General features: G+C 44.1%; 1 protein-coding gene across 14 annotated transcripts in view; it reads right to left on the bottom strand.

Annotated features, from left to right (window-relative positions):
* The window catches only part of Ogdh (oxoglutarate dehydrogenase), an 82516-nt gene that overhangs the window by 52534 nt on the left and 11769 nt on the right, over positions 1 to 18213 (bottom strand). For all 14 annotated transcript variants that reach the window (XM_015991828.3, XM_015991833.3, XM_006973002.4 and 11 more), the window contains exon 3: positions 841 to 1032. In XM_015991828.3, the coding sequence (XP_015847314.1) occupies positions 841 to 1032 (192 nt within the window). The remainder of the gene's footprint in view (positions 1 to 840; positions 1033 to 18213) is intronic.

Raw genomic sequence — 18213 nt, 5'->3', positions numbered from 1 at the left:
ACTGCTGCATCCGTGCCTGGATGCAGTGGGGCCTGGACTCTCACTGGAGGTCCTGGAAGGAAGCTACCTGGTTTATTTTCCTGTACCTTTCTTCCTTGGATCTACTCAAACTTTAGGGTCTGAACTCTGGCTCCCCAACAGAGGTGGCCAGGGAGAAAGATCTTTGGTTACCCTGCTTAGATGGAGAAAAGCCAGAAAAAAAAAAAAAAAGAGTCCAGTCGTGCTGAACATATCTGATGAGGCTAGCTGCTTGCTGGCAGAATTTAGATATAACATCCTTGCCTCACCCACATTTTGCAGACTCAGGTCCTCTTCCCTACTCTCTGGCTTCTGTCTCTAAACTGTATGGATTTACTGCTGCCCCACCCCCAGGGTTTTGGTGCCTGTCCTGGATCTCCTCTGTAGCCCAGGCTGGCCTCAAACTCACAGAGATCCACCTGGCTCTGCCTCCCGAGTGCTGGGATTAAAGGTGTGCGCCACCGCCGCCCGGCATGGATTTACTTTTTTTTACAGCACTCAGTTGTTACCTGAGATGGGACATCCATCCATCCCATAGCACTGACCTTCTCACTAACTCAGTAACCCTTCCATGCCCACATACTGACTTGCCTATTTATGAACAGAAATCATGAGCTATTATGAGACAGACCATTAAAGTGGAAGATTTGCTCAACGAGGGTAGTTTTGCTTTTTTCCTCTTGTATATTTGATATTTGCCTCTATAAGACCAAAGCAGGAAGGAAACAGTTGGCATTTGGAAGAGAAGTAAAACAATGCACATCCAGAAAGGCCTAGGGAATACTGCATCTTGTATGATATTGATGGACAGCCACTGCTCACCTGATATGCCCTGATGAGAGATTGCACTGCCAAGTGGTCCTCCACGAGTTTGTCGACATTAGGTTGTGCCTCCACCAGGGACTGTGCATGGGCCACGGTAGCCAGGGAGCTTCGACTCAGGGAAAGAGGACTCTGGTAGGCAGTGCCAGGAGGGGCTCCAGCATTGGTGTTTCGGAAAAAAATATCCCATGACTAAAGACAAAAAGAACACAGTTATGCGACTCTCCCTTAAATGCCATATACAACGATCCTCTACAAGAAGGCAACACTGTCATTTCCTTGCATTTCTATTTTTATTTACTTCAGATTTCAGTAATTTTATTTATTTATTTATTTTTGGTTTTTTAAGACAGGGTTTCTCTGTGTAGTTTTGGGGCTTGTCCTGGATCTCACTCTGTAGACCAGGCTGGCCTTGAACTCACAGAGATCTACCTGTCTCTGCCTCCCAAGTGCTGGGATTAAAGGCATGTGCCACTGCCACGCGGCTGATTTCAATAATTTAATCTGCATTTTGTATTGTAAATTATATACTATATAAAGGAACCATTTAACTGGGGTGACTTGCTCACAGGCCAGAGGTTCAGTCCATTATCATCATGGTGGGGAGCATGGTGGTGTGCAGGCAGATGTGGTGGTGGAGCTGAGAGTCCTACATCTTGAAGGCAACAGAATGTTGACTGAGACACTGGGCAGTATTCTGAGCATAGGACTCATCAAAGGCTACACACACACACACACACACACACACACACACACACACTTCCTTCAACAAGGCCATAACCACTCCAACAAAGCCACACCTCCTAACAGTGATAATCCCTGAGATTATAAGGACCAATTACATTCAAACTACAACATGCCGGCTCACATATCTGTATGTTCACCGTTTATGTGCCTGTGGAAGCCAGAAGAGGGCGATGGATGCTCTGGAAATGGAGTTCCAGGTAGTTCTAAGCTGCCCAGATAGTTGGGAACCAAACTAAGTCCTATTAGTGCTCTTAACTGCTAAGTCAACTCTCTAGCTCCTTAAAATAGTTTAGAGATCAGAGATGAAGACTTATTTCCCGAGAAGGAAAAAAAATAAATCCAACCGTTAAAAGATAGGGTTTTTGTGGATGATAGTGATGGTGGGGAACATGAAGTCAGGATCTGACTAAGGAAGTCACTATTTAGCTGAAACTGGCTTTGAATTCATGATCCGATTGTGGGACATTTGTACACTGTGTGAAGATGTATTGCTGTGACTGGTGTGATAAAAAGCTGAATGGCCAATAGTTAGGCAGAAGGTATAAGCTGAACTTCCGGGCAGAGAGAGAGAAAACTAGGAGTAAGAATCTAGGTGTGCAGGAGATACGAAACAAGTTGGACATATAGAAATGGAGAAGTAAAAAAGCCATGTGGAGAAGGGAGATTAATAGAAGCAGATTAGGTTATAAGAGCTAGTTGGGGGCCTAAGCTAAGGCCAAGCTTTCCTAATTAATAATAAATCTCCGTGTCATTGTTTGGGAGCTGGCTGGCGGAGCAGAGATCCCCTTGCTTTGTTATTCCCAGTGCTGGGATCACAGGCTCATGCTACCATAATACAACTTTCAAAGTCTTCGCTGCAATAGTTTCTAAACTTTCCCATCAGTAAACTCTGATTAGATTGTCTTCAAAAGTATGCAGGGTGAAAACTTACTAGACTTTTATGCTTACTTTCCTAGGAACTCTGCAAAGATACTACCCAGGTGTGTGTGTGTGTGTGTGTTTTTTTTTGGGGGGGGGGTTGGTGGGTGTGGTACGGGGAGATTAGTGGCTATCAACGATTCTGTCTGTACCTTGGGGTAGTGGGTAAAGATGACTCAATAAATCATAATATTGATCATTAAAGTTCTTTGTCTTAAAAAAAAAAAATGTTTTATCATGCTAGGAATGAAACCCCAGGCCCTAAACATGCTAGGCAAGTGATCTGCCAGTGACCCTCTTCTTCACCCCCACTCTATTTGGTCATCTGGCTTTTGTAGACTTAGCTCTTTCATGATAGTGTCCACGCACCAACATATCTGATTTATGAATATAACTATATGCTCTTGGTACATAAACCAGGAAGTTCCCTGCAACCACACAAAGGCCTGATGGCCTCTTAGAGAGCAGAGCAGCCTCTCATTCTAAAATACTTATGAAGACTTTCCTGGGCTGGAGAGATGGCTCAGAGGTTAAGAGCACTGGCTGCTCTTCCAGAGGTCCTGAGTTCAATTCCCAGCAACCACATGGTGGCTTACAACCATCTGTAATGAGATCTAGTGCCCTCTTCTGGTCTGCAGGGCTGTGTGCAGGCAGAACACTGTATACATTTAAAAAAATAAATAAATAAATAAATAAAAAAACTTTCCTGAAATGCTCATAACAGTCTACAGTAAGAACATACTCCTTTGTATTCATTAAAAAAAAAAAAAATTGAGCCAGGCGGTGGTGGCGCAAGCCTTTAATCACAGCACTTAGGAGGCAGAGCCAGGTGGATCTCTGTGGGTTTAAGTCCAGACTGATCTACTAAGTGATATCCAGGACAGGCACCAAAGCTACACAGAGAAACCCTGTCTTGAAAAACAAAAAACAAAAGAACCCCCCAAAAACAAAAAAAAATTAGAAGGGAACTGGAGAGTTAAGAGCACTGGCAGCTCTTCCAGAGGACCTGGGTTCAATTTCCAGCACTCACATGGCAGCTCACAACTGTCTGTTAACTCCAGTTCTAGAGGATCTGACACCCTCACAGGTGTACATGCAGGTGAAACACCAATGCACATAAAAATAAATAAATCTCAAAAAAAGAAAATTGTTTAAAAACAAACCATTTGGGCTGGGCATGGTGGTGCACACCTTTAACTCTCCCACCTAGGAGGCAGAGCCAAGGTGAATCTCTCAGTTAGACGCCAGCATAGTCTACATAGTGAGTTTTAGGTAAGCCAAGGCTCCACAGTAAAACACTGTCCTAAAACCAAACAAGCATACAAAAGACACTGGGAGTATGATTGCATAGCCTTGTGAGTATGGTAAAAACACTGCCCACTTTAATGGTGTCATTTGTGTTATATAAACTATACTTCAATGATAATTTTTAAGTGTTTTAACAATTATTACCTTTGTGGTTAATTAACTAGGCGTTCACTGGGGAAGACGGATCTGATGTTCTTTCCAGGTACCTACCATGAAACCTACTATAGAAACATTCAGACATAAGCTGATTGTCTGAGACATGAAAAAAGAGGTTACAGAGTTGAGGGGTAGTAGTGCATGCCCTTAAGATCTCAGAGTTCGAGGTCAGCCAGGTCTACAGAGTAAGTTCCAGAGCAGCCAAGACTATACAGAAAAACCCATCTCTAAAAACAAAACAAAAAAGAAGTTACAACTTTACTTTTCAAAAGATATTATCCAAGTGTTTGTAACACAAATCCAGGATGTAAATTTCTCAAAACCATAACCTTAATCTTCCTCTACCAATTTGGCTTTCACCAAAACTCACTCTGGCTCTTTCTCTAATGTGGGAGACAGCAATATTTCTACCTGAGTGGGGAAAAATGGAAGAGAAGACTGTTAGCATCCCACTCAGACCCTGCCAGTTTCTATCCAAGACATCTAGAAGATGGCTATCCACAAAATTCGATGGATAGCTCCAGGTGCTTCGGACTTCATGGAGCCTTTCCAGCAGGCCCAACAGAGCTCCCTACATCTGGAATCAGGAATGAGCAATGCCAGCATACTTTGGTTTGCCATCCTCCTTCTGGAGGCAGACATTAATGAAGACTGCATACTTTGGCTATAAGTGCTTGTTTTAGAAGCAGCAGTGATCAATAACAGCACATTGAGTATCAGTCCAGAAGAAATGACCATGGACCACATGGTTTAGTGGTCCATCTTCAAATACTCAGTCCAAGAAATCATTAGCTAGCTCTCCCTGGCCTATACCCAGGCCTTTAGTAGAAGTCTCTCCAATGTAGCAGCAAACTGGGCAAGAGACAATCCCACCCTATCCCATCCCAGCACTGCATGCTGACAAGCAGCTCCTCACTCTATATCCTCAAGAAGACTCTAGGGCTGGAGAGATGGCTCAGAGGTTAAGAGCACTGCTTGCTCTTCCAAAGGTCCTGAGTTCAATTCCCAGCAACCACATGGAGGCTCACAGCCATCTGTAATGAGATCTGGTGCCCTCTTCTGGCCTGCAGGGATACATGCAGACAGAACACTATATATAATAAATAAATCTTGCCGGGGTGGTGGTGGCGCATGCCTTTAATCCCAGCACTCGGGAGGCAGAGGCAGGATAAGCTCCAATGCTACACCGAGAAACCCTGTCTTGAAAACAAAAAACAAGAAGAATCTGTATCACTCCAAGCTAGCTCTAGTAGCTGGCTCACTTAGTCCAACTCTGACACTCACGGTCTTAGGGCTGCGTGAAGAGCATCATAACCTTGACAGTAAGTAAGTAGCCCATGAAGAACAGCACAACCCAAACCACCTTCTTTTTACTTTCATAGCACCCCTCAGGGCTGGGGAACCAAACCCAGGGCCTCTCATAGACCAAGCAGGCTCTCTACCATTGAACTAAGTCTGAAGCAAGATTTCGTCCTTTATTTTCTAACAAGGTCTCATGTGTCTCAGGCTGCTCTTAAACTTGCTATGTAGCTGATGATGACCTTGACCTTCTTTTTTCTCTTTTGATTTTTCAAGACAGGGTTTCTCTATGAAACAGTCCTAGCTGTCCCGGAACTCACAGAGATCTGCCTGCCTCTGCCTCCCAAGTGCTGGGATTAAAGGGGTGTGCCACCATCATCCCTTGCCTTTACTCCTCTAAAATGCTGGGACTCCAATTGTGTGCCACCTTACCTGGTTTATGCAGTGCTGGACTTTGTGCTTAGAAAAGCAGTCTAACAACTGTAGCTACAACCCCAGTCCCCACACTTTGTTATTTTAGATAGGGTCTCACTATGGCCAACTGGCCAGGAATTTACTTTGTAGCTTAGGTTGCCTGGAACACAGACATCTGTCTGCCTCAGCCTCCTAAGTGCTGGGATTAAAGGCATGTGCCACCACAGCCCAGCTTCCCAAACACTCTTAAATCCTTAAAATACACCATACCTACTGTGGAATAATCTTTCTGTACATTGTGAAAATGTGTTGCTCTCATAGTTTAAAAAAAAAAAAAGCTGATTGGCTGACAGCTAGGCAGGATTTTCAGGGCAGAGAGAATGTTGAGAAGAAGGGTGGAGTCAGAGGAGTCACCAGCCAGCAGGAAAGGAAGCAGGACTTGCAGAATAGGTAAAAGCCACAAGCCTCAGGGCAGCAAATAGATTAACAGAAATGGGCTAATTTAAGTTGGAAGAACTAGTTAGTAATAAGCCTAAGCTATCAGCCAAGCACTTATAATTAATTTTAAGTCTCCGTGTCAGTTATTTGGGGACTGGCAGGCAGCAAAGAAAAGTCCACCTACACATCCCTACTTCTGTCCATGGAATTCACTAAGAACCCAGAAACAGTACCTAAGAGCAAGACCTAAAACTGAGAATTTACCTGAGCTATAAAAAATGACATTGTACCCGGGTGCTGGTGGTGCACACCTTTAATCCCAGCACTCAGGAGGCAGAGGCAGGCAGATCACTGTGAGTTTGAGGCCAGCCTGGTCTACAGAACTAGTTCCAGGACAGCTAGGACTGTTACACAGAGAAACCCTGTCTCAAAAAACAAAAAACAAAAAATGACATTGTAAAATCCAAGTAAGCAACAACCACTTATGGATGAGAATCCAAACACCATAGTAAAAATCAAAACTTTTGAAACCAAGCACGATGGTTCACTCAGGAGATTACGGCAGGAGAACTGACAATTCAAGGCTAGCTTGTGCTACACAGAAAGACACCACCCATGCTGGAGAAGGGGCAGGTATAGCAGCAGGGCTTGGTTTCGAGGCAACTGAAAAGGCTAGGAAGCAGGAAGGTGAGTTCAATGCTAGAGCTGGGGATACAGCTCAACTAGTAAAATGCTTGACACATAAGCATGAGTGCCTGAGCCAGGTATGACAGTGTGCACCTAAAATCCTGTGCTGGGGAGGTCAAGATCATACATACCTGGGGCTTGCCAGCCAGCCAACTGAGTCAAATTGGCAGACTCTAGATTCAGTGACAGACTCTGCCTCAAAAAATAAAGTAGGGAGGCTAAGGTCACGGCTCAGTGCTTGATGTACAACCGTGAGGAACTGAGTTCAAATCCTAAGCACACATTTAAAAATTAGGCACGGTGACACACACCCAGCGAGCTTCTTTTGTGTTTAAAACTCCAGGTGATTTTCAATTGGCTAAAGACAGAAACTCTGCTTGTACTAAAGCCAGTCCAAAAAAAAAAAAAAAAAAAAAAAAAAAAAAAGGTTTATACCAGTACTCTTGCGTTTCCAAAGAGGAAAATGAAAGTAATACAGCTCCAGTGGCTCTTCTCAGAGAAACTGACAGCTAGATCACTGGGAAATGATTTCACAGCAGAGTTTCCTGCAACAGGAATGGTTTCTTGTCCACAAGACAGAGACAGAGTTGGACTCTGACTCCAGGAGGATGAAGGGTGGTGGTGGTGGTGACTTCTGAGTCATGCTGACCTTTGCTCATGTCCCCAGGTCCACCACACCCATTTCTAAGGTCATCTGCCTCTCCAACTTCTTACTTGGCATGTTTTATAAACGGAAAATATTTGTCTCCTTGCCTAGATTAGTACTAGACTGTACAAAGTTCACAACACTCTAAAAGAAAAAGGTTAAAATATCACAGTAGGTGGGCAAGGTTACAAATGACACTCAAGGAGCAGGAAGCTGTGAAGAAAATTAGGTCTGGACAAGAGAGGGGCTACAGGTACAGGAGGTGCCGATCCCAAAGTACCAGTCTCTGCACCTACTAAGGGACTCTCAGAAAATACATAATTTCTTTTTCTTTTTCTTTTTTTTTTTTGGTGTTTTGAGACAAGGTTTCTCTGTGTAGCTTTGTGCCTTTCCTGGAACTCGCTTTGGAGACCAGGCTGGCCTTGAACTCACAGAGATCCGCCTGCCTCTGCCTCCCGAGTGCTGGGATTAAAGGCGTGCGCCACCACTGCCCGGCTTCTTTTTCTTTTTTTGGTATATTATACATGTGTGCATACATGTTTATGTACATGAAGAATTTGTGGGCCATGTGTGTGCACAAGGATGTGGGTGCCAGGGGTATCATCTTCCACAACTGCTCTTTACCACAGCTTTTTCAGACAGGGTCTCTCACTGTACTTTGAGCTCACTGGTGCAGCTAGACTGGCTTGCTACAAAGCCCCAGGGATCCTACCATCTCCACCTCCCCAGTGATGGGACTACAGGTGTGTACTGCCCACCGTGGCCCTATTTTCATGGGTGTTAGGGATTCAATCCAGGTCGCTGCTTTACTAACTGAGCCATCCCACTGTTTCTGGCCAGGCAGTGGTGGTGCACACCATTAATCCCAGCACTGGGAGGCAGAGGCAGGTAGACCTCTGTGAGTTCAAGATCAGGCTGGTCTATAAGGTTGAGTTCCAGGATGCCCAGGGCTACACAGAGAAGCCCTGTCTCAAACAAACAAACAAAAACAAAAACAACCATTTTGGGGGCCAGTGATGTGGCTCTGTGATTAAGGGCACTTGCTGCCAAGCTTGGCAACCTGAATTCAATCCCTGGAGTCCATGGTGGAAGGAAAGAACCAACTCCCACGAGCTGTCCTCTGACTTTCACATGCATACCATGGCACCTACCCTCACTCTCAAAATAAATAAATGTAAGAACAATGTTAAAAATCCATTTCTGGTCCAATTCAACAAACATCCATTAAAGGCTCACTATATGATATGAATCATGCTGAATGGATGGAACTAGAAAATATCCTGAGTGAGGTAACTCAAATCCAGAAGGACAAACATGGTATATAAAGCAAAGGACCATCAGACTGCAACCCATAGCTCCAGGGAGGCTACCTAGCAGGGGGGACCCTAGGATGACTGTGGCTTATAATAAGTTTGGTTTTACTCAATCACTGGGCAAGCTCCAGTGAAACATTTTACTGTTAGGATAAGAATTTGTACCATATCAAGCTGGTAATAGAAAAAAAATAAAATAAAATAAAAAAGAATAATGATGCAAGGTTTGGGAACAAGAGGACAAATTAAAGTGAGTTTCTACTCTACAGGAAGATTTAAAAAAAAGTCAATATGTGAATTCACAAAATGTACAATGTACACAAATGTTGAGAAGAGGGGACACTTATTCACAGGGCATTTTTGGGTCCTGAGTCTTGAGCAGGTGGGACCCATGGAAGCTGATGGGAGAAAGATCACATGCTGAAGACCACGCTAGAGCTACACCAGGAAGGTAAGATGGTATGGGAAGAACCAGACTAGGAAGCTGTGCTGAAACCAGGTCCTGGGACACAATACTTAGGGGCACACTGCTTAACTATCCTGTAAGGAGCCAGTACCTAACTGGACACTAGATAGCCTTTGCCACCCAATGCTAACAGGAGGAGGGAGCTTACAGAAAAGGAGCTCATGTCTTCCTGCCAACTTCCATAGTGGGTTTAAGGTTATAACCTTTCTGCCAAGATGACTTGAAACAGAACGGATTTCAAATGCACATAATTTTAATACTATGGTTGAAATAAAATGAAATCTGAGTTCCCATTTTATTTATAGAAAACCAAAAGCACTAGTCCAGTACTGGTGCCAGCTAAAGACTAACCAAGGACATGTGACAATAATCCAGTGGCATAGGTGGGGCAGGCTCAAAGGTCTATCTACCATTGATAATTTTTTGATGAAGCTCAGCACTATCAGATATGCCCTTAATTATTAAGTTCAAATACTAATTATACTTATTGTTATCAACATGAGCTACAGGGAAATGAGTGAAAAGACTTCAAGTTTTCTGAGCCAATGAAAAGGCAGATGCTCCCTGAATGACCAAATGCCCACCCACCCAGTATCCTATGATCACCTACTGACAGGATGGTAAGTGTGACTTTGAGGAGCAAGCCCTGATGTCCTAGCCAAAGCATGCACAGATAAGGCTGGCTGCATGCTACCTACCCCTCTACTCCAAACCTATGAATCTGCTCTGATTCACAGGCTCTGAGTCCTTCCAGAAAATACCCTGGGAATAATTTCAAATATGAATGTGTGACTACCTTTTGTGAACAGGTCTCAGACCCAATGTGAGAGTAGCCAGAGTAAAGACTAAATACAAATGTTCAAAAGAATTCAAGAGGGTAATTCCAACACTCAGGAGACAGAGGCAGGTGGATCTCTGTGAGTTTGAGGCCAGCCTGGTCTACATAGTGAATTCCAGATAGTCAGGGCTGTTAGACAGAGAAACCCTGTCTTGAAAAACCAAAAGAGATTCAAGAGGAAGAGGTGCAGTTGCCTTTAGCCTACTGGCTATGGATGGGTTAGGACTTCTGTTGGTCTTTTCTGTGTCGAACACACAGATTGCAAGCCCAGTGCCACTTTGAGATCTTTGGCAGCAGTTAACTCTGCAGCTCACACACAACTGAGCCTGTATGATAACGAGTATTCAGAGACAGGTAATTCCTGGGGGGGGGGCCGCTCACCAACCTAAGACAGAGAACCTGTGTGGCCTGGGCAGGCATCTCCATGACGGGTAAGATGACCTGCTGACATCCCATGCAACCCAAGTCAGAAGCTCATTTATTAGTAAAAGGGGGACCTGTAGGGCCCTGGCCCCCATTTTGGGTAACTTTTGCCTTGCTTGTTGACCTTGACCTTGATATCCTCCCTATGCTAATTCCCTGCCAGGTTCCACTCTCATGAACACTTAAGTGAAGTTCCTTGTCTGTGTATCCTGGGCGTTAACAGCTTAGATGCAAAATTGTAAAACATCGGTAACGAACTTCTGCCCTCCAGTGTTCTCCCATTGTGCTGTAAGCCTGTATTTAAGACCTTCTCCCTCCTTCAATAAACGGCATTCGGCATTAAAAAAAAATAAAAATAAAAACAAATAATCTTAAAAAAAAAAAAAAGAGGGAGAGCTGAATTTCAGACACTTTTATACACTCAGACAATCCCTAGGTAGGAAGTCTCTTCCAGCAAGACAGGACCACTGCCCAGCACCACCCAATCTGAGACAAAACCTCAGGTACACTGTGATCCATGCTTGCTGATACTACAAGCCAGTTAAAACTAGAGACCTGATGGGAGCATGCCTATAATCCCACTACTCTTGAGGCTGGCAGCCTGTAAATAATATCAACATATCATTACCTAGCAGGTAAAAAATCCAAAGAAACTAACAAAAAACTAAGGTAATCACTATTAGATGTCAGTAAAAACACTAAATGAATGTATGCTTTATTACAACAATGCTGTTGAAACTTTCTACCTACATATGTGAATTAAATTGTGATAGATACCTAAGACTAACAAAGAATAGCTCCCTTAGTGCTGACCTAGGGAATGTACTGTAAATATAAGGCATGCTGCACAGGTAGACATACTATCAGATCAGTCAAACAGGCTGGAGGTTAGCCAGTCAGTCCTATATGGTCTTCCATCCATACACATGCCCTTCCTCTCCATCTCTCAGGGTAGAGTCTGTCTTTCAACCCTTGAAGGCAAGAACTCTGCAGCCACTCACTCCTTATCACTGGAAGTTCCCTAAAACTAAGACTGCAGCGTCTGAGAAGCAGGCCAGCAACTACTGCCTGCTATGACTAAGGCCTTCATAGACTCTGCTTAGAGTAGTCTTGGCTGCATGGGTCACTATGGGAAAACAGGGGCCTCCAGCTGATTGAGTCAAGAGAAACATCACACTGTTACCACTTTAAGATGCAGTTTGGGAATGGTTTGTTATACCAATGCTCTTGGGAAGTAAGCTTTTCCCACATGAAAGTACTCCAGCCAACATACCCCGTGACTCTTCTCTTAAGCAGACTCAGGACATTGTGTAGGAAAGGAGAGCACTTACCTCTGCCCAGATCTGCACATGACACAACTCATGAGAGACCAGCTGAAGACTGGTTATCTGGGGTCACTTGTGTTGCTCTGGCTGGGGCCCACCTGGATAAATATCAACCAATTTTGTCCTCCACAGTAGTGAATGGGCCTTTCTGAGAGGGAGCCCTAGGCTAGCTGGGTAAAGCAGCTGCTCCAAGACTTCTTGTAGAATGCTAAGGCTTCAAGTCACCACCTTCTCACCTCACAATATAAACACACGAGTTAAGCAAGAGTCCCAAGAGCCTAAGACCTGCAAGATAGCCTTGAATGGAGGGAGGAAGCCTTAAGATTGAACATGCTGTCTCTACAATGTGATAACTTCAATTTTCTAAACACTGGCATTGGTTCCTTAGAAAACCTCTCCTAGTACCATGCCATGTAGAGAAAATGAACTACTTCTTGGACTTATAAACTCAGCTCTTTGATTTTCTCACATGGAAAAGGAGGACATTCTGGCTGCTCATGAATATACTGCCCCTAAGCAATTCAATTCTTTTCATCCTTGGTGCTTACGTTCCCCTTAAGATTTATTTTGGTTTCTCCCTTAGATTCTGATTTTTTGTTTTTGCTTTAAAATATAGTACAGGGAGACAATCAATAAAAATGTTTCATGAAGCTGGGTGGTGGTGGTGCGTGCCTTTAATCTCATCAGTAGGGAGGCAAAGGCAGGCAGATCTCTGTGAGTTAGAGACCAGCCTCGTCTAGAGCTAGTTCCAGGACACCTAGGGCTACACAGAGAAACCCTGTCTTGAAAAAACAATGAACAAAACAATGTTTCATAAAGAATGCAGTGATCCTCAGGGTAGTCTCTCCCTTCCCACTTGGCCTGAGGTAATTCTCAAGGCCATCCTCACTCTCCTACTGAAGAGGGTTCACACACTCATGGCACCTAACAAAATAAAAAATAAGCAAGCACTTAACCTTGGAACTCTTTTAGATTGCTTAAGAACCTAAACATTAGCTTGACCTTTCCTCCCAATACCTGTCACTTGCTGAGGTTATACACCCTTGCTAAGTCCCTTCACTTGGTCCCCCTCCTCCAACCCTGCCCTCCATCTCTCACAGCTCAGAGGAACCTGCACTTCCTTTCAGAAGTTCAAGTGGTCTCTCTCCACTTACCAGAGCCAACTCACACGAATTGCTAGTAAACAGATACCATTCAGTACACAGTTCTCACACCAACAAAGCTGTCATGATCTGCAAACTGACAAAGGAGATGGGGAAAAGGCTGCTTTCTAACTCCCTCTCCTTTCAAGGAGTTAATGCATGTCCCTAGCTGAACCACAAATGCAACCACTAGAAGTACAATATTGTGCTCAAGTTGCAATTGCTGAAACCATTCCTGACAGAAGTTGCAGATCACTGAAAGGCAACTTTACAGTCTTGATTGCTGGAATATGTATTATTTTTAAATATGTATTATTTTCATAATCATTCAAGATTAACTACAAGTAAGATTAAAATAGAGCTGAGAAGACAGCTCAGTCAGTAAAATGGTTATCATGCAAGCATGAGGACTTGAAATTGATTCCTATATCCCACACAAAAACTAAACCAAACCAACAAAAAAATTAACCAAGGGAGGGGGACATTTGATTCCTATATACCATACAAAAAAAAAAAAAAAAAAACCCAAACCAACAAAAAAAATAACCAAAGGGGAGGGGACATTTGATTCCTATACACCACATAAAAAAAACAAACCAACAAAAAAATAACCAAGGGGTGGGGTGGGGGTGGGTACGCTTGGTCCTGCCCCAACTGAACATGCCAGGCACTGTTGACTCCTCATTCTGAGGGGGTAGGGGTCAGCTGGGGGAGGTGGGGGTGGGTTGGAGGAAGGTAGGAGGGATAGGAGGAGGGGAGGGAGGGAGAACTGTGGTTGGCATGTAAAAACAAATTAAAAAAAAATAAATTAAGCCAAGTGGTGGTGGCATATGCCTTTAATCCCAGCACTCCGGAGGCAGAGCCAGGTGGATCTCTTTAAGTTCGAGGCCAGCCTGGTCTACAGATGGAGATCCAGGACAGGCACCAAAACTACACAGAGAAACCCTGTCTGGAAAAACAATAAATAAATAAACAAAGTAATTAATTAATTAACTAAAAAAAAAAAAAAAACAAACAAACAGGCATAGTGGCATCCACTTACAGTCCCAGCATTGGAGAGGTAGAGACAGGAGAATACCTGGGGCTCACTGGCCCCAGCCCAGCCTGCTTAATGAGCCTCAGCTAGGACAGTAAGAAACCCTATCTCAAAACACAAAGTAGATGGCTCCTGAGGACAACACATGGGCCCACTTCCAACTTCCACATGTATCCCCACATGTACATGTGTACATATACAGACACACAAGAGTAATAAATAAACTGAGACTGGGGGCTAGGGAAAGAGCTCAGTGGTACAGCGCTTGCCTATATACATAAGGTACAAGGCTAAATCTTTAACTCTGCAAAATGAAGGGGAAGAGCATGGACCTCAGTAGCAGAGTGCATACTTAGTCAATTCCCAGCACCTTGTAAATAAAAATAAATCATAAATAAAGAAAATAAAAAATCTTCAGGGGTCAGAGAGATGGCTTAGCAGGTAAAATGCTTGCCATGCAAACATGAAGTCTTGAGTTCAGATCCCCAGTACCCACTTAAAAGCTGGGTGTAGTGGCACATGCATAGAATCTCTGAACAGGGAGGGAGTGGGCTTGAGACAGGCACACCCAGAGTTCACTAGTCAGCCAGTCTGTACCATCAGTAAGCTCTGAATTTAGTTTGAGACCCTCTTTCAAAACAAAGTGGGCAGCAACAGAGGAAGACCCCAGCATTGACCTCTGACCCACACATATGCAGAAGTAGGCTGCTCTCTATGTGTTTGAGACCAGCTTGCTTTATATAGCCACTTCCAGGTCAACTGGGGCTATATAATGAAACCCTGTCTAAAAATATTAATTAACCTCTAAAACAGCACCAAAGTAGTGCCCTGCATACTGTGCAGCATAGCTGCTCTCCCTTTCAGAAGAGCACAGCAGGAAGCCCCCATACCATGCATAATAAACACAGTGACTATAGAACTAACCCATAGGTCCTGGCCCTGAGAACCCCAAGGCAGCACAGAAATGGGTGAATGGATAGAAATGGTCCTGTTTTTCTAAATGCAGTCAAAGCAGTTGTCACTACCATGGAGTGAAAAGATGAATGTAGACTAGACTTGTATCTTTCCTCTCCTGACTGGTTCACTCACAGAAAATAAGAAAATTTTGTTTTATGAGCACGGAAGGAAGTGCAGGCCTGAAAGGACAACAAGGCCAAATGAAAGTGATAGCCCTCCACCTAGTTTCTGAATGCAGAGTCCCTCACTCCAGCAGCAGCCACCTGGAACCACAGTTCTTCCTATACTTTAGGAATGGGCAAGCAAAAGACACAAAACAGCAAATAAAAAACGGGTATCAAGATGGGTGGTAGTGGCATACACCTTTAATCCCAGCACTCAGGAGGCAGAGGTAGGCGGATCTCTGTGAGTTTGAGGCCAGCCTGGTCTACAAAGCAAGTTCCAGGACAGCCAGAGCTGGTACAGAGAAATCTTGTCTCGAGAGAAAGAAAAAAAAGAGCGAGAGCGAGAGCGAGAGCGAAATATCAATTAACAAAATCAGAAAGAAGGCAGGCTTTGGGAAGTGGAGAGATGTCAAGCAAGACAGGGAAAGGGGTAGAGCACTGCAATTCCTGAGCTGTGGGAAAGTTCACTGGCCAGGCAGGCAGAAAATGGAAGCAGGACCAATGATCAGCATCTTCAAGATAGGTGCTGGAGCACTAAGGGGAAGAAGGACCAGCTCCTTCTATCCCAAACCTAGATTTATCTCAAGCCAGGCCAGAACCTGCTAGCTGCACCAGAAAGAACTCGACACTATACTATACCTGGAGCTTGGGTACTATCTCTACTGAATAAAACAAGACCAGTTTCAAGATTGACAGGGGCTTAGCAGTCCTCAACTCCCTGCTTCTGTTAAACATTAACAAAGACTACTGAAATCACACACGTGTGCCATCATGCTTGGCTAGTTTTGACTGTTTTTAAAATAGAAATGTGGGGCTGGAGAGATGGCTCAAAGGTTAGGAGCACTGGCTGTTCTTCCAGAGGTCCTGAGTTCAAATCCCAGCAACCACTTGGTGGTTCACAATCACCTGTAACGAGATCTTGTGCCCTCTCCTGGCCTGCAGGGATACATGCAGGCAGAACACTGTATATGTAATAAATAAATCTTTTTTTTTTTTTTTTTTGGTTTTTCGAGACAGGGTTTCTCTGTGTAGCTTTGCGCCTTTCCTGGGACTCACTTGGTAGTCCAGGTGGGCCTCGAACTCACAGAGATCTGCCTGCCTCTGCCTCCCGAGTGCTGGGATTAAAGGCGTGCACCACCACCGCCCGGCGTAATAAATAAATCTTAAACAAAAACAAAAAACAGAAATGTGGCTAGGCAGTGGTGGTGGTGCATGCCTTTAATCCCAGCAGAGGCAGGAGGATCTCTGTGAGTTCAAGGCCAGCCTGGTCTACATAGTAAGTTCCAGGACACCCAGACCTACAAAATGAGACCCTGTCTAGAGAAAAAAAAAGAAAAACCCAAAAAACAAAACAAAAAGACAGTTGTTTCATGTATCCCAACCTAGCAGCCAAAGATGACCTTGAATTTCTGACCTTCTTGACACTACCTCCCAAGTATACACTATTGTCATTTGCCACCATGCCCAGACTACAAAGTGATAGGCAAGCACTTTACCAACTGAGCTACACTCCAAGTGTTCTTGTGTGCGTGCGTGCATGCGTGTGTGCCTGTGGTCTTCATGAACATGTGTATGCAGAGGTTAGAAGTTGACACAGAATATCTTCCTCTATACTTTCTATGGTATTTTTTAAGATGGTCTTAATCCACTAGACTTGGAATTTACCAGTGTGGTTAAACTGGCTGACCAGGCAAGCCCCCAGGATCCTCTGATCCCATCCCCAGCACTGGGATTATAGGTGCATGCTGCCACATCTGATTTTTTATGTGGGTGCTGGGGGGGTCTGAACTTAGGTCCTCATGCTTGTACAGCAAGCACTTCACCCACTGGGTCATCTCCCCAGTCCTCAAAGCATTTTTAATAAAATGAAGTATTTCTAAGGTTACAGATCCTAACATTCTGTGGGTCATAGGTACCTTTGGAAATCTGACTTAAACTATGGGTCATCTCCCTCAAAAAAATGTATATGTACCGTGTGTGCATAATACAATTTGAAGAGAACTACCTAGCTGTGAAGAAGGCAGGAGAGAGATCAAAGTGCTGTCAGACTACAAGCAGGATTTCTAGAGGACCCAGCCCTTCAATCAGCCTTCCTGCTCCCTCCCTCTACAGGTAGAAGGAGCAGAGCAATGCCTGACTGTAAGGGTAACCCACAGACCCCTGGAAACATATACAGGCATAAACTCTGCCCCAAGGACCTTCAATCTACACACATCTTCAACTGAAGAACAAAATATCTTGTGTATACCACTCCTCCTCCCAACAGCTTCTCCAAGATAAGCTCATATTGACACTAAGACTCTAATCTCACCACCAGCAATCTTTATGGAGACCTTTCTGGCTCAAGCAGATGGTGGCTGAGTATTCTTGCCCCACCTTAAGGGATAGGTATCCTGGCCAACTTTCTTCAACACCCTCTCACCCTAATCATCACATGTTGCTTTCTCTAATAACCATAACCATGTGGGGAAAAGGGAAAAAAAAGAACTTTTTCAAGGATAACTAGCTATTGATTCATCTGCCTAGGGACCACAAAGCCATCGTGCCCCACAAAAATCTCCTCCCTTCAGTAGCTATGCCATGGCAGTATATACCATACCCTACAAGCTCAGGACTAGAAAAGTAAAAGCAAGAAGATCCAGAGTTCAAAGACACCCTGAACAACCTAACATTTCAGGTTAGCCTGAACTACGTGGCCAAACCTTGGCTTTAAACACAAAACCAATCGCTTCTCGGACTTTTGGCTAAGATCAAGTGTAAACACAAAACCAAAATCACCCATGCAGGCTTTTTGCCAAGATCCTAGATTTTTATCTCCAGAAGAAAAAGAAAGGAGACAGGGGGGAAAAACAAAAAGAAAAAAGGAGATATAAGGAAAAAGGAGTGGAAATGAAAGAAAGGGGAGAGGATGGGAAAAAGAAAGAGAAATAAAAAAGAAAGGGAAGGAAAGGGAGAAAAAGAAAAGGAGAGAAGGAATGAACAAGAGAGGAGAGCAGGAACAAAGGGATGGATGGAGGGATTGTATACAAACAGCTATGCCACAGCCCAGTGCTGGTCTGGTGGCAACACCGTGGTCACCCACAGACCACACAGCCC

The sequence above is a fragment of the Peromyscus maniculatus genome, chromosome 10 (genome assembly GCF_049852395.1).
Source record: "Peromyscus maniculatus bairdii isolate BWxNUB_F1_BW_parent chromosome 10, HU_Pman_BW_mat_3.1, whole genome shotgun sequence".
In the NCBI taxonomy this organism is placed as follows: domain Eukaryota; kingdom Metazoa; phylum Chordata; class Mammalia; order Rodentia; family Cricetidae; genus Peromyscus; species Peromyscus maniculatus.
Note: the sequence above shows the minus strand (reverse complement) of the source record. Positions and strands in the feature narration are given on the sequence as shown.